The sequence below is a fragment of the Rhodotorula graminis genome, assembly GCF_001329695.1.
Source record: "Rhodotorula graminis WP1 unplaced genomic scaffold RHOBAscaffold_10, whole genome shotgun sequence".
Classification (NCBI taxonomy): Eukaryota; Fungi; Basidiomycota; class Microbotryomycetes; order Sporidiobolales; family Sporidiobolaceae; genus Rhodotorula; species Rhodotorula graminis.
The window spans coordinates 199,362-213,018 of NW_017264937.1; the positions used below are offsets into that span (position 1 = coordinate 199,362).

General features: G+C 68.4%; 6 protein-coding genes across 6 annotated transcripts; 5 read left to right on the top strand and 1 right to left on the bottom strand.

Annotated features, from left to right (window-relative positions):
- Positions 1–281: 281 nt before the first annotated feature.
- On the top strand, positions 282–2,897 carry RHOBADRAFT_38100 (uncharacterized protein; the record flags this gene model as incomplete). Its single annotated transcript, XM_018413493.1, has 6 exons — positions 282–434; positions 1,296–1,595; positions 1,670–1,757; positions 1,858–2,018; positions 2,096–2,211; positions 2,281–2,897. The coding sequence occupies 6 exons, from the start codon at positions 282–284 to the stop codon at positions 2,423–2,425; spliced, it is 963 nt and encodes a 320-aa protein (XP_018269585.1). The 3' UTR covers positions 2,426–2,897.
- A 324-nt stretch (positions 2,898–3,221) lies between these two features.
- RHOBADRAFT_48718 (uncharacterized protein) lies at positions 3,222–5,048 on the top strand (the record flags this gene model as incomplete). The annotated part of the gene is made up of 7 exons (XM_018415177.1): positions 3,222–3,459; positions 3,589–3,635; positions 3,718–3,915; positions 4,005–4,083; positions 4,178–4,649; positions 4,761–4,815; positions 4,896–5,048. 7 exons carry the CDS (start codon positions 3,222–3,224, stop codon positions 4,944–4,946), a joined length of 1,140 nt encoding a protein of 379 aa, XP_018269586.1. The 3' UTR covers positions 4,947–5,048.
- Positions 5,049–5,411: 363 nt separating this feature from the next.
- On the top strand, positions 5,412–6,694 carry RHOBADRAFT_45499 (uncharacterized protein; the record flags this gene model as incomplete). The annotated part of the gene is made up of 2 exons (XM_018414620.1): positions 5,412–6,611; positions 6,677–6,694. The coding sequence occupies 2 exons, from the start codon at positions 5,412–5,414 to the stop codon at positions 6,692–6,694; spliced, it is 1,218 nt and encodes a 405-aa protein (XP_018269587.1).
- Positions 6,695–7,070: 376 nt separating this feature from the next.
- Positions 7,071–8,609, top strand: RHOBADRAFT_54751 (uncharacterized protein; the record flags this gene model as incomplete). Its single annotated transcript, XM_018417479.1, has 2 exons — positions 7,071–7,165; positions 7,241–8,609. The coding sequence occupies 2 exons, from the start codon at positions 7,071–7,073 to the stop codon at positions 8,505–8,507; spliced, it is 1,362 nt and encodes a 453-aa protein (XP_018269588.1). The 3' UTR covers positions 8,508–8,609.
- A 139-nt stretch (positions 8,610–8,748) lies between these two features.
- RHOBADRAFT_54752 (uncharacterized protein) lies at positions 8,749–11,351 on the top strand (the record flags this gene model as incomplete). The annotated part of the gene is made up of 6 exons (XM_018417480.1): positions 8,749–8,782; positions 8,858–8,924; positions 8,986–9,105; positions 9,171–9,999; positions 10,074–10,462; positions 10,577–11,351. The coding sequence occupies 6 exons, from the start codon at positions 8,749–8,751 to the stop codon at positions 11,283–11,285; spliced, it is 2,148 nt and encodes a 715-aa protein (XP_018269589.1). The 3' UTR covers positions 11,286–11,351.
- Positions 11,352–11,793: 442 nt separating this feature from the next.
- Positions 11,794–13,621, bottom strand: RHOBADRAFT_38105 (uncharacterized protein; the record flags this gene model as incomplete). Its single annotated transcript, XM_018413494.1, has 5 exons — positions 13,414–13,621; positions 13,226–13,335; positions 13,089–13,152; positions 12,549–13,002; positions 11,794–12,399 (listed from the first exon to the last, which is right to left on the bottom strand). Exons 1-5 carry the CDS (start codon positions 13,455–13,457, stop codon positions 11,794–11,796), a joined length of 1,278 nt encoding a protein of 425 aa, XP_018269590.1. The 5' UTR covers positions 13,458–13,621.
- Between the last annotated feature and the right edge of the window lie 36 nt (positions 13,622–13,657).

A 13,657-nucleotide genomic window follows, 5' to 3' on the forward strand; every position in this document is an offset into this window, starting at 1 on the left:
GCCCGAGCGCTGGCCGAGCCCACACGGCGACGGCTGCCCCACCCTCGAGCCGTCACCCTCGGTCCGCACCTCGCCCTCTGAGGGTTGCACGCAGGCTTACTGACTCTTGCACCATTCACTCCATCCAGTCCGCCACCTCGAGCAGCCCTCGCGACCTCGCCGCCTCGACCTCGTCGGCCGACTCACCGACCCTGGGAGACAAGCCCGCGCGTCCGCCCAAGGCCGCCCACCGCCTCTCGACCGGCTCGATCTACCAGCAGGCTCAAACCGACGTCCCGACCATGACCGACACCGAGGCCGGCAGCGCCGCCCCGATCTCGTCCGTCGAGCGCGTCGACGATGCGGCGGCAGGCCGTGATCTTGCTTCGACCAACGAGCCCACCCTCGTCCCGGCGACGAGCGTCGGCCCGCCGCTCGGTGGCGACGCGACCGCCGTCGACGGTTCGAAGCGCTCGTCGGCCGCCAACGAGTCCGTCTCGGCCGCGCAGACGGGCGAGTCGTCCACCGCCAAGGTCGCGACTGCACCCGGTTCCACCTCGACCTCGATCCCCTCGTCCTCCGCCGCCGCCGCCACCAAGCCGACCGCCCCCTCGTCGTCCACCGCGCCCACCTCGCGCCCGGCACCCGCCGCCGCGTCGCGCAGCTCGCCGCCGAGCCTCAAGAAGAAGCGCAAGGGCGGCCTGTCGTCCCTGTTCGCCTGCCTGCCCTGCTTCGGCTCGACGGGCCACGACGACACGCCCGCCAACCCGAGTGCGTCGTTGTCGCGCCCGGCCGCCGCCGCCGCGACTCGCGTCAACGAGCAGGAGAAGCGCAACGCCGCCGTCCCGGACTCGAAGGACACGTCGACGTCGTCGAAGGAGAAGGACGCCGCGACGGCCGCGCCCGTCACGAACGAGAAGTCGACCGCGCCGGTCGCTGATGCGCCGGCGCCGACCACGGCCGCGACCGCCGCCACGCCCGTCGAGCCCGAGAGCGCCATCACGCCGACGCCGACCGAGCCGCTCGTCGCAGCCTCGAGCGGCGACGCCGCTGCGGCGCAGCTCGCCCCGCCGCCGACTAGCGCCCCGGCGCAGCGTGGCGTCATGCTCAGCCAGGAGGAGACCGAGGGCGTCACCTCGGGCGCCGTCGTCCCGCCCGGTCAGGCCCCGACGGGCGCTCTCGCGGTCGCCGCGGCCGCCGCAGCTGCCGGCGTCGGCGCGGCAGCCGTCGCTGCGCCCAAGTCGAAGCGCAAGCGCAGCGGCAAGCACCCGAACAGCAACAGCGCGACCGACGGCATCATCACGAGCGTGCCCGAGCCCGGTGCGCCGGCCGGTCCGAGGGGCGGCGCCCTGTTCGCGCGCCAGGCGGGCGACGAGACGAGCAGCGACGACATCTCGAGCGACGACGACGACGACGAGGAGGGCGAGGAGGACGACGAGGAGGAAGAGGAGGAAGAGGACGAGGAGGCGGGTTTGATCGCGCGCGGCGGCGTTGGGATCCCGATCGGCGAGGACGGTCTGCCTCATCCGCTCCTCGACGAGCTCGCCGACGACCTCAAGGGCCGCAAGTGCCTCGTCCTCGACCTCGACGAGACGCTCGTCCACTCGAGCTTCAAGGTGCGCCCTCGCTCTTCCTTCCTCGCCCCTCCTCGTCGAGCATCTTTGACTCGGCCTCCTTCCCCTGTGCGCAGATGGTCCACCAGGCCGACTACGTCGTCCCTGTCGAGATCGAGAACCAGTTCCACAACGTCTACGTCATCAAGCGGCCAGGTGTCGACGGTGCGTCGGCGACTGCCTTCCTCTTTCTCGCGCCAGCCTCGTCACGAGGGGCCGCGCCGCGATGCAGCCGCTGGTCGCTGACACATAGACTCGTGCGCAGCCTTCCTCAAGGCGATGGGCGAGATCTACGAGGTCGTCGTCTTCACGGCGTCGCTGTCCAAGTACGCCGACCCGGTCCTCGACCAGCTCGACGTCCACCGCGTCGTCAAGCACCGCCTCTTCCGCGAGAGCTGCTACAATAACAAGGGCAACTACGTCAAGGTGCGCTCCCTTTCTCCCTCTCGGCCCCTTGCCGCCCTCGAGCCCGTCACTGACTCATATTTGGACCCGTCTCGCAGGACCTGTCGCAGCTCGGCCGCCCGATATCGGAGAGCATCATCATCGACAACTCGCCGGCGAGCTACGTGTTCCACCCCAACAACGCCGTGCCGATCAGCAGCTGGTTCAACGACCCGTGCGTCCCCCCAGTCCTCGCCGACCTTCCTCTCGGGACGCACTGACCCTCGTTCTCCCGCCCGCACAGCCACGACACCGAGTTGACCGACCTCGTGCCGTTCCTCGCCGACCTGTCGACGGTCGACGACGTGCGGAGCGTGCTCGACGCCAACCTGTACCTGCAGCCGACCGCTTCGGACGCGCACACCGACGGCGTCTTCCAGCAGCTCTAGACGGCACTCGTCGCCGAGTCCCCTCGCATTACGCCCTATCGACGTCCGGTTCGCTAGACCTGCAGCAGCATCGACCTCCCCTTTCGCCCTCGGCCCGCCGTCGTCCGCATGAGATACCCAGCCCTCGCTCTCGCGCCGCCGATCCTCCTTACCCCCTCTCTCTCTCGCCCTCCCCTCCTCTTTCTTTCTTCGCCATGGACACCTGCCTCGCCGTCGCGCCTGGGCCATGTTCGTCGTCACTCGCCCGACGCGACCGCCTCTCTCCCCTTTCCTCCTTGAGATACCCGTACAGCCTTCCTCTCTCTCTCCTCTCGCGCCTCCCAAATGCCTCCCTTCTCGTGTCCCTACTCTCTCTCCCCTAGCTCTAGTACCCCTGCCTCGTTCTGTGGTTGTCCCCCCCTTCCTCGTTCCCTCTCTCTCTCTCTCTCGCTCTTCCTCTTCCGTGACTGCACCGCGATACAAGGTCACTCGCACTTTCTCGACGGCGCATTTGAGAGTATCAAGAGCGACGACAACGAGCAGCTGGACCCCCAAGTGCACAGCTGAGAGAGCGACTTTGCGAGACCTCCTGTCCAGCGGCCGGTCGCCTCTGTTGACCTCTCGACCTGCGCTCGCCCTGCGCATTCCTCGGCTCGACCCGCCTCGCCTTGCGTGCACACTGTGCTACTCGACAGCCCGCCGACCGCCCCACCGCCAGCCCAGCGAGAGGTCGCCTCGAGCCCCTCCCCCTCTCGTCACCAACCCTCTCCTCGCTCTCCGCCAGCCGCACATTCGCATGCTCCGCCAGCCGCACACCATGTCGCGCACGTTCTTCGACCGCACGTCCGAGTTCCGATCGGCCGTAGAGTCGGCCGCCTTCCGCGCCGCGTCGTCGTCCTCGGCAGCCGGCGGGGCCGGCGCCCCTCTCGTGCCGCAGGGCGCAGGGCCGGCCAAGGGCGGCAAGAACGCCCAGCGGAGCGAGTTTGCGAGGATGGCGGCCAAGATTGGCAAGGACATCCAGGGCACGACGGGCAAGTTGGAGAAGCTCGCGCAACGTGAGTCCTCCTATTCGTCCTCTCGAGCAGCTCGCACGACGGCTCGCTGGCTTGCCCGGCTCGACGAGTCGTCGTTGCGATATCTTGTTGGGCGAAGGCGACACCGACTGACGCGCTCGTCGCCCGCAGTCGCCAAGCGCAAGACGCTCTTCGACGACCGGCCCGTCGAGATCAGCGTGCGTCGCGGCACCTCTCGTTCCCTCAGCCCCGGCAGCACGACGAGCACCACCTGACTGACCCGCCGACCCCGTCCCGCAGGAGCTCACGTACATCATCAAGCAGGACATCGCCGCCCTGAACCAGCAGATCGCCCAGCTCCAGGCGTTCACCCTGTCGAACCTTAACGCTGGCGGCAAGCAGGTGTCCGAGCACAACAAGAACGTCGTCACCATGCTCCAGACCAAGCTCGCCGACACCACCATCGGGTTCAAGGACGTGCTCGAGATCCGGACGCAGGTGCGCCCTCGCTCCCTCTCTCTCCTCGGCGCTCGAAGGTGGAGCTCGCCCCAAACCGTGACCTGACCCTCCTTCTACCACGCCTGCAGAACATGAAGGCGTCGCGCGACCGCACCGAGCAGTTCACCTACACCGGCGGCTCGAACGCTCGCAACGCACCTCCTTCCGGTGAGCCCGCTCGTTCCTCTCTTTTGCTCTCTCCCCGGCCGGCTCTCTCCATCGCCACTGACCCCGTGGATGGGGTGCACGACGCTCACCTCAGTCCTTCGTTCCCGCGCCGCCCCTCCTTCCGCCAACTCGTCCTCGTCCCGGTACCAACCCTCCGGCACGACCTCGTCTCATCCCTACACCGCCTCGTACGAGACGTCAGACTCGCCCCTGTACCGCCCACCATCGGCAATCGGCGGCTCGAGCATCCTCGACTCGCAGGGCAAGGGCAAGGGCAAGGCGCCGGCCAACTCGGACTTTCTCGCGCTCGACCTTGGCGGCCCGACCGACAACCAGCTCAACAACGTCGAGGGCGGCTACATGCAGCAGGAGCTCGCGCAGCAGCAGGGCGACGACCAGTACCTGTCGTCGAGGAGCACGGCCATCGAGACGATCGAGAGCACCGTCGCCGAGCTGGGCCAGATCTTCAGCCAGCTCGCCCACATGGTCGCCGTGCAGGGCGAGCAGGTGACGCGCATCGACGCAGATACGGAGGACATCGCGACCAACGTGACTGGGGCCCAGACGTGAGTCCCGCTCGTCCTCGCCGTCGTTGTCGCGCCCAGGGTCGCCCTCGACGAGGAGGCTCTCACGCTCGATCGTCGGCGAGCACCACTGACTCTTCGTCTCCCTTGCAGCGAGCTGCTGCGGTACTACGCGAGCGTGTCGTCCAACCGGTGGCTCATGATCAAGGCGCGTCCTCGTTCCCCTTCTCTTCGTCGTCGTCCTCTTTCTCTCTCGATCTGCCCCCTGACCGTCCCTTGCGTCAACAGGTGTTCGGCGTCCTCATCCTCTTCTTCCTCATCTTCGTGTTGGTGAGCTAGGTGGAGCCGAGGCAGCGGTAGACGAGCGAGAACGGTCGTCGCGAGGGTGGGCGAGGGAGCGAGCGGGTCTGTGGCTGTATCGCAGCCTGCGCATCTCTCTCTGTTGTCCCGTCTGGCGAGCGAGGAGCTGCAGCATGGACGACCCGCTCGAAGCGTGACCGTGTTCGCCTCAGTGCATGCGAGCCGGCACCTCTTGTCCTCGCGCACGCGCCGCCCGCTCCCCTCCCTCTTCCTCCTCCCGCTCCCTCGCTTCCCTCGCGCCTGGGACTGCGCCAGACCACTCGAGTCGCCTCAAGTCGCATCCAGCACCTGCACAAGTGCCCGCCACACGCTCTCGGCCGCCTCCTCGCCCACACCCGGCTCTCCTCGCCTCATCACTCGGTGAGTCCACCTCGACTCCTGAGCTCCTCGGTGCACGGCACGCACAGCAGGACTGACTCGTTGAGCCACACAGACCAGTTCACCATGCCGCAACCGCCCCTCCCCCTCGAACTCGTCGCCCTCATCCTCGAGCCGTTCCGCGACATCAAGGACGACGGCGAGCGGCGCGAGATTGGCGAGCGCATCGCCCTCGTCTGCAAGACGTGGCTGCCGCTCGGGCGCGACATCGTGTGGCACCGCGTCTCGATCAAGGTCTTCGCCGACCAGCGCCTCGCAGAAGGAATCGTCGCGCACCCGTCGTCGGCCGCCGTCATCCGCCACCTCACCGTCGAGCCGGACGATCTCCAGCTCCCTATGGAGCTCGAAGCCGATGCCGAGCCCAGCGGGACGTCGGCCTTCCTCGACGACGACGTGTACCAGGCCGCCCTCGTCAAGTCGGTCGAGGTCGTCGAGGCGTGCGCTCGACTCGACTCGCTCGCGCTCGACTTCGTACGCGCGTCCGACCTGTTCGACCGCCTCCCTCGAGCCCGCATGGCGGCGGCCCTTACCCGGCTCCACCTCTCGGTCACGCTGCGCGCCGACTTTGGCGGCGCCGACTTGATCGAGGCGCTCGGGCGGTTCACGAGCCTGAAGAACCTCGAACTCGCTGTCTGCGACGCCCTCGACGTCGTCGTCGACCTCAGTAACGTCGTCGCCACGCACAAGCTGCCGGTCGCGACCCTCAAGCTCGACATTCTCGTCGGCGACCCGGTCAAGGTTCGCCTCATCGGCGACGCCGTGCACGGCCTCTTCGACCCGGGCCGGATGCAGCACCTGACCTGTGCAGGTCTCGGCGCGGCGTCGCCGTCCTTCGCGTGGCTGTCGCGCTACGAGTACCTCGACACGGCCGTCCTCATGGCGCTGTACGGCGACGACGTCGACTCGGCGTTCACCAATGTCGTCGCGGCGCTCTATACGCACCCTCGCGTCCGCGGCGTCCTGTTCGCCTACGAGCCCTACACGTTACCCTCGGACACGATCCCGCCCACGTCGCCCGTCCCGCTCGGCGCCTTTCTCAAGGCGCTCCCGCCTCAAGTGCGAGAATACGTCGTCCAGGGCCTCACCTTCGACGACACGCTCGGCCTCCTCGAGTCGCCTCGTGTCAACAAGCCTGTCGACGACGTTACCGTCGTGCTCAACCTCGCCCTGCCCGATGGCGACGACAACGAGCGGCGGCCCTGCGTCGAGACGGTCGTGCGGCGCGAGCGCACAGAAGACGGCGCGTCCTGGGTCTCCTTTCAGTCGGTGCGTGGCTCTCTACTCCTTCCCTGTCTCTGTCTCGAGACTGACTCTCCCTCGTCGACACGCAGCAAGAACAGCAAACCTGAGCCGGCCGTCCTTTCTTCCTCGAGTTCGCCTTCCCTCGTCCCTCGTGCTTTCTCGCCGCGCCCTGTATCACTCTCGAGCCTGCAACCTCTTTGTCTTTCCGTCTTTACCTACGCGTTCGCTGTTGAGGAGCGTCGGCTCGCGGGAGGAAAGCGGCGGCGGTCAGAGCGTCGAGCGAGAATCACGAGCGAAGGCGTCCAACATGCGCCTGCGCGTCAAGCTTCGCCACGAGTCGAGCCTCCTACTCAGCAGCTCGACGGGCCAGCAGTCTTGCAGGCAGACGAGCAGCTCGACGTGGCGAGGCGGGAGGCTGCCTGTCACGGGTCGCGCTCTCGCACTGCTCCTCCCTCGCTCAAGCCAGTGTGCGCTGCGCACGACATGGCTCAGCGACCGCCTGAACGCCCTGAGCGCCCTCCCTGGCCGTTCTCGCGCCCTCGTACCGACCTGAGAGCGCCTCTCCGCCTCAACCGCCGGTCCGTCACTTCTCCCCTCTCTGGCGTCCGGGGCGCGGTGGGCGGGGACGGAACCTGACGCAGAGTATCACACAGGGCTCTGCAAGCGCCGCCAGCTCCGCCTGTGCCGGCATCGCCCTCTCCTCCTCCCCTCCCCACCGTCCCCACCGTCCCCATCGTCCACGACGGCCTGCCGCCCCGCCTCCCGGTCGAGCTCATCCTCGAGATAATCGAGTGGTGCGACCACCTCGCCGAGAAGCGCAGCGCCACGCTCGCCGCCCTGTGTCGCCTCGCCAAGTCGTACCAGCACGCCGCCGAGCACGCCCTGTACTCGGACGTGCGGCTCTCGTGGGGCGACCGCTCCGGCCCTCAGCCCGAGGCGACCGACTCAGTGCCGTCAGGCCTCGTGCTGCACACGCTCGTGCACCATGCGCGGCTTCGGCCCCTCGTCAAGTCGCTCGAGGTCGCGCTCCACGGCAGCGAGGGCCACCACCCCGAGGTCATGTCGCTCCTGGGCAGCTTGCCCGGCGTCGAGTCGTACAGCACCGAGCGCTGCCCCGGCGCAGTCTCGCGCGACCAGATGGACGGCTTGCGCCGGGTCCTGTCGAACGTGGGCGTCAAGATCCGCACGCTCGACCTGGGCACGTGGACGCCGACCGCGGCAGCTCTCGTCCGCGATTATCCCCAAGCGTTCACAACCTTCAAGCACCTCAAGCTCGAACGGCTCGTCGACTACCGCGGCACGGCGCCCTCGGGCCCGAATGTCGGCGTCGAGACGCTCGCCCTCGAGGTCAGCGTCGGGCCTCGAGCGTTCGTGTCGCTCACGTCGCCGTTCTGCAAGACGGTCCTGTCGCTCCGCCTGCCGGTCACGGGCAGCGAGGCCACACAGAGCCTCAAGCTGCGCCCGTTCGTCAAGCTCGAGCGCCTCGACCTGCTCGTCCCGAAAAAGGACCGCGGCCCGGCGTTCCAGGACGCCATCCCCAACATCGTCTCGCTCCTCCTGTCGGCAGCATCGCTGCAGCACCTCGTCTCGCTCACGATCCAGGAGGCGGTCGTCCAGCCGCCGCTCGACTTTCTCGGCCCGGCGCCCGAGTCGACCCAGCTCTCGATGTCGGCGCACCACATCCTCAACGCCGTCCCGTTCCAGATTCAGCGCCTCACGGTCGACGCGCCGGGCTTCCTGTCGACCGACATCGTCGAGTGGCTCCTGAGCCCGTGCCGCCCGCCGCAGCTCCAGTCACTTCGCCTCGGCGGCGACACGGGCGTCGGGCTCAACAAGCTGTTGCGGCGCACGACGGGCCGGTACGGCGAGCTCGCGCGCACGCTCGCCGAGGCGGGCATTGAGGTGACGACCTTGCCGTGACGGAGTGGCGAGGCGGCGAGGCAGGGAGGAAGGCGGGTCGGCCATCGTCGTCGCAGTGGCCTTTGATTTAGTTTCGTGTAATCTCTCGGTGCCGTCCATCTTCCTGCGAGCTCTCCTTGCTGTACAAGAGTCGCGCTGCCCGTCAAGCGAGTTCTGTGAGACGGACGACCGCTCACTCCGCCGACGGCGAGATGGTCTCGCTCGCCCACCGCACGCTCGCTCGCTTGCTTCGCACGACACTATGGCAGACTCGAGCAGCCAGCTCAACTTTCCACGTGCGTCCCTCTCCCGCACCCTCACGAGTTGTCGTCGCTCACCTGTGCCCCTTGTCGCCCCCTCGTCTTCATCAGTCCTCAAGCTCGTGTCGGACGCTCGCTCGACCTATGGCCTGAGGCACCGCGACTTTGACCGCTACAGGTCCGTCCCAGATCCCCGTGCACCTGTCCACGAGCCCCCGCTGACCCTGTTCCACCACCAGGTCGCACTGTGTCGCCAAGGTCCACCACCTCCGCAAGTCGCTCGGGCTCGGCCAGACGCAGGGCAAGAGCCGCAAGTACCAGAGCAAGCCCGTCCAGGCCGACAAGGTCACCTCGGACAAGTGCGTCCAGCTCTCTCTTCGCCCTCGCCTCGCACCCGGCTCACCCCACCCCCTCTCTCCTTCAGGCACCTCCAGATCGTCCTGTTCAACGCCGAGCGCTGCTGGGCCCACTCGCAGCAGCTCAAGAGCACCCTCGACGACCCGGCGACCCCGCCCGCGACCAAGCACCTGTTCGCCAAGCGCCTCACCAAGGCGTCGTCGCACGCCGCCGAGCTGCTCGCCCTCGTTCAGTCGCCCGACCTCGCCTCGCGTCTCTCGGCCTCCCACGTCGCCCAGGTGCAGGCCTATGCCCTCGTCCAGCGCGGCACGGTCGCGTTCGAGCGCAACAAGCACGCCGACGGCCTCGCCGCCCACAGCGCCGCGTTCGAGGTCCTCGGCCGCCTCGCCGAGACGGCACCGAGCGCGACCGACGAGGCGCTCGCCAACGAGGTCATGGACGAGGTCGAGCCCATGTTGCGCTTCTGCGCGTACCGCCTCGGGCTCGACACGGCGAGCGGCGTTGCGTCGATCGCCAAGGACGTCGCCGGGCGCGACATGGGCGCGCTCGTGCCCGAGTGGGACGCCCTGAGCGCCAAGCTCGGCGACGAGGGGCAGCAGGGCGAGCGCGAGAGCGTCGAGATCCGCTGGCGGGGCGAGGTTGTGCCCGTGCGCAACGCCGAGCTCGTCGGCCCGGCGCTCAAGGTCCAGGAGGCGCTCGCGAGCCTGCGCGAGGACGAGAAGCGCAGCGGCGCAAAGGGTGGCGAGGGCGCGCAGGGCAAGCGCAAGGCGGATGGGCAGGGCCAGGGCGGCAAGAAGGACATTCTCGGCGCGCGCCGCATGGGCACGTACGACACGGCGCTCCTCGTCCTGAGCGACGCCGAGGCCGTCGCCCGCCAACTCGTCGAGGACAACCAGGTGCGTCTACGACTCTCCCTCACGTCCTCGCTCCCCAGTCGAGACCGGCACCTGACCTTCTCGCCCTCGTCCAGATCGCCGCCACCAAGGGCAACACGGCCCGGTCCGAGGCGTCGGCTCGCCCTCTCTCGCTCTTCCACTCGTACATTCAGTACCACCTGCTCACGGTCCGCCTCAAGCGCGACCTCCTCCTCATCGCGTCGGCCGCCTCGAAGCTCGCGTCGCGCGAGGCCAAGATCCACGCGACCGAGGCGGCCTTCGTCGCCCAGACGGGCTCGCGCGACCCGCTCGTCGCCGAGGGCAAGGTGCGCCGGCTGCGCGCAAAGGCGTACCCGGGCCTCGTCAAGGTGTTCGACACGGCGCTCCTCAGCCTCGAGACGCTGAGGGACCTCGAGGCCGTCGAGCGCGACGACGAGTTGTCGACGACGGTCGAGGCGAGGATTGCGCTCGTGCGCGCGCAGAGGTGCGTCACCCTATCCTCTTTCCCTTTCTCTCCTCGTCGTCGCCGTTCGCGAACGAGACGAGCGCTCTCGCCGCCAGAATCGCCGACTTACGTCGTCTTTTCCCCTGCCCGCAGGTGCCAGTACCTCGCCCTCTCCTATGCCCTCGTCCCCTCCCTCTCGTACTCGACATCCTCGTCCTCTTCGACCGCCGCCGCCGCCTCGTCGCAGCAGCAGAAGCGCCTCACGACCTCGTACGGCTCGGCCCTCTCGCTCCTCTCGCGCGCCAAGCTCTACGTGCGCGAGGCTCGTCACGCCGCCTCGGCGCTCGAGTCGCTCGGCAACGACGGCGACGACGACGCAGGCGACGAGGCCGACCTCGTCGCGCCCGTTCTCGCGCTCGACGACGGCGCGTTCACGGCGCTCGAGCGCGCCCTCGAGGGCGACAAGCGCCGCCTCGCGCGCGAGTGGTTCGACGCGGCGGGTGGGCGCGTGCCCGGCGCCGACGGCGGCGACGGCGACGAGGACGAGGACGAGCTCGACCTCGGCGAGCTGAACCTCGCCGAGGGCGACAAGGCGCAGCAGCAGCAGCAGCAGCAGGCAAGCCGGCCCAAGGTGCCGTTCTACGACGTCGCGTTCAACTACGTGACGGCGTTCGACATGGACGCGATCGCGGCGCGGGCTGGGCTCGCAGGTGCGGGTGCGAGCGAGACGGCGGCTGCAGCGCCTGCTCAAGCTGCGTCGGCGCAGCAGGAGAGCGACGATGACGAGGAGGGGGAGGTCGAGCAGCAGCAGGAGAAGCCGGCCAAGCGAGGGTGGGGCTTTGGCTTGTTCGGCCGGGGCTGAGCGGGTCGTCGTGGTCGTCGAGGAGGAGGAGGAGGAGGTCCGTGCAACGACGAGCTCTTTCGCTCTCTCCCTCTCGCCTCTCTCGCTCTCAAGAGGCTCGTGTCGCACCAGGAGAGACGACGAGTCCATGCTTTGCAGGTAGGATGAGTGGGGATGAGAGATTGAGAGAGACCTCGAGAAAGAGAAAGTCGAGAACGGCTCGAGGGAATGGAGGGGAATAGACTAGACGAACGGGTAGGGGTGACAGGAGAGAGAGGAGAAGGTAGAGAGATTCCGTGTAGAAGAGGCGGCGAGAGGCATGTAGGGGAGATGACGATGAGGACGAGGAGGAGAGTTGAACCCAAAAAAGAGAAAAGTGGACGACGCAGTCCGACGACAAGCCCGAGAGAGAGAGGAAGAGAGGCGCAAGGAGACTGCAGTGTAGGGGAATGAGGGAGGGGAGGAGACGAGACGAGGGAGAGGGAGAGGGAGCCGAGCCGCTGAGAGCCGGCGCGCGCTCGAGCCCCGCTCAGGGCTGCGGCGCCCCCGGCGCACCGCCCTGCCCGAGCATGGCCTGCTGCTGCTGGTACGCCTGCCACTGCGCGCCGTACTGCTGCTCCCACTGGCGCATGGCGGCCGCCGCCGCCGCCGGGTCCTGCGGCGCCGCAGGTGCGCCGGCAGGTGCGCCCGCGCCGTTCGGGGCCGGCGGCGCGCCGCCGCCGGGCGCAGGGGCGTACATGCCGTACCCGCCGGGCCCGCCAGGAGGGCCGCCAGGGCCGCCGCCCATCTGCATTCCGCCGCCCATGCCGCCGCCCATGCCACCCATGCCCATCCCTCCTCCTCCTCCTCCGCCGCCGCCGCCGCCGCTCGGGCCCTCGCGGTCCTTGCCCCAAGAGCACTTGAGCCCGCGACCGTGGACCATGGTGCCCGTCAAGTTGACGATGGCGTTTGCGGCGTTCTCGTGCGAGTCGAGCTTGACAAAGGCAAAACCGCGGTCGGGCTGCATGCGCAGCTCGACGATGTAGCCGAACCCTTGGAAGAGCGGGATCAGGTCGGCCTGGGTCGCGTAGGGGACGAGGTTGCCGACGTAGATGGTCGTGTTGGACGGCGGGGCCTGGGTCAGGACGGCCTCGTACTGCGGGCGGCGCGAGCGAGGTGCAGGTCGGGTCGGTGCGGGTCGAAAGGGGAGGACGGGAAGGGGCGAGAGATGGGCGAAATAGTGTCAGTCTAGTGCGACGAGGTCGTCGAGAGAGAGAGAGGGACAGAGAGAAAGAGGGGACGCACGCTCGCGCCGCCGGTGCCGAACCCTCCTCCCGCGCCGCCCATGGGTGGCGCGCCGCCGCCGCCGCCCGAGTTGTTCTTCTGGTTGGCCCAGTTGACGCGGATGGCCCTGCTGCCGAGCCACTCGCCGTTCATCGAGTTGATGGCCTGCTCGGCGTCGGTGCGGTCGCGGAAGGCGAGGAAGCCGTACCCGCGCGACTTGCCCGTGTTCATGTCCCACATGACGCGCGCGTCCGACAGCGAGCCGAACGCCTCGAAGGCCTTTTGGAGGACCGAGTCGGTCACCTCGGGCGAGAGGTCGCCGCAGAAGAGGTGGAAGTGGTTGGTGAGGTCCTCCTTCTGCATGTTGGTGTTCTGGTACGCCCAGTTGACGCGGATCTCCATGTCAAAGATGCGCCGCCCGTTGAGCGTCTGGAGCGCCGTCTCGGCCGAGCGCATCTCGTGGTACTCGACAAAGCTGTGTGCGCGAGGGAGGGAGGCGAGGGGTCAGGGGCGAGGTTCGGGGACAGGCGAGGGCGCGACGAGGGATGAAGGGGGGCGCACCCGTAGTTGATGCCGCCGTGCTGGAACGAGCGGTCGGGGATGATCTTGACGCCGAGAACGGGGCCTGCGGGTGCACAGGCGGGGTGAGCAAAGGGAGTTCCGGCTCGCGACGAGGAGGGAGAGGGGGCGGGACGGACCTGCGATGGCAAAGATCTCCTGGAGCATGTACTCGGTGACACGGGGCGACAGGTTGCCGATGTACAGGTGGGCGCGTTTCGGGGGTTCACCGCCGGGTCCGAGGAGGGAGCTGTTGGCGACAAGGGAGAGAGGGTCAGGTCGAGGGGTCGCACGAGCGAGAGGAGCGAGGGAGAGTGGGGAGACTGACGGTGCACCGTAGGCGGGTGCGATGGATGTCGGGAAGGCGTCCATGGCGAGCGGGTGCGACGCGGGTTGCGGAAGAAGGCTCGAGAGAGAGGCGACGAGGAGGAGGGGCGGGGTCGAGGGTGGGACGGGGCCGGGTGCGGGTGGTAGTCGGCGAGAGGTGGAGCAGTGGCGAGTCGAGTAGCACTGGTGGATGGCCCGATCAAGCGCAGCTGCTCGACAGACGACGACAACCAGATGAAGCCGTG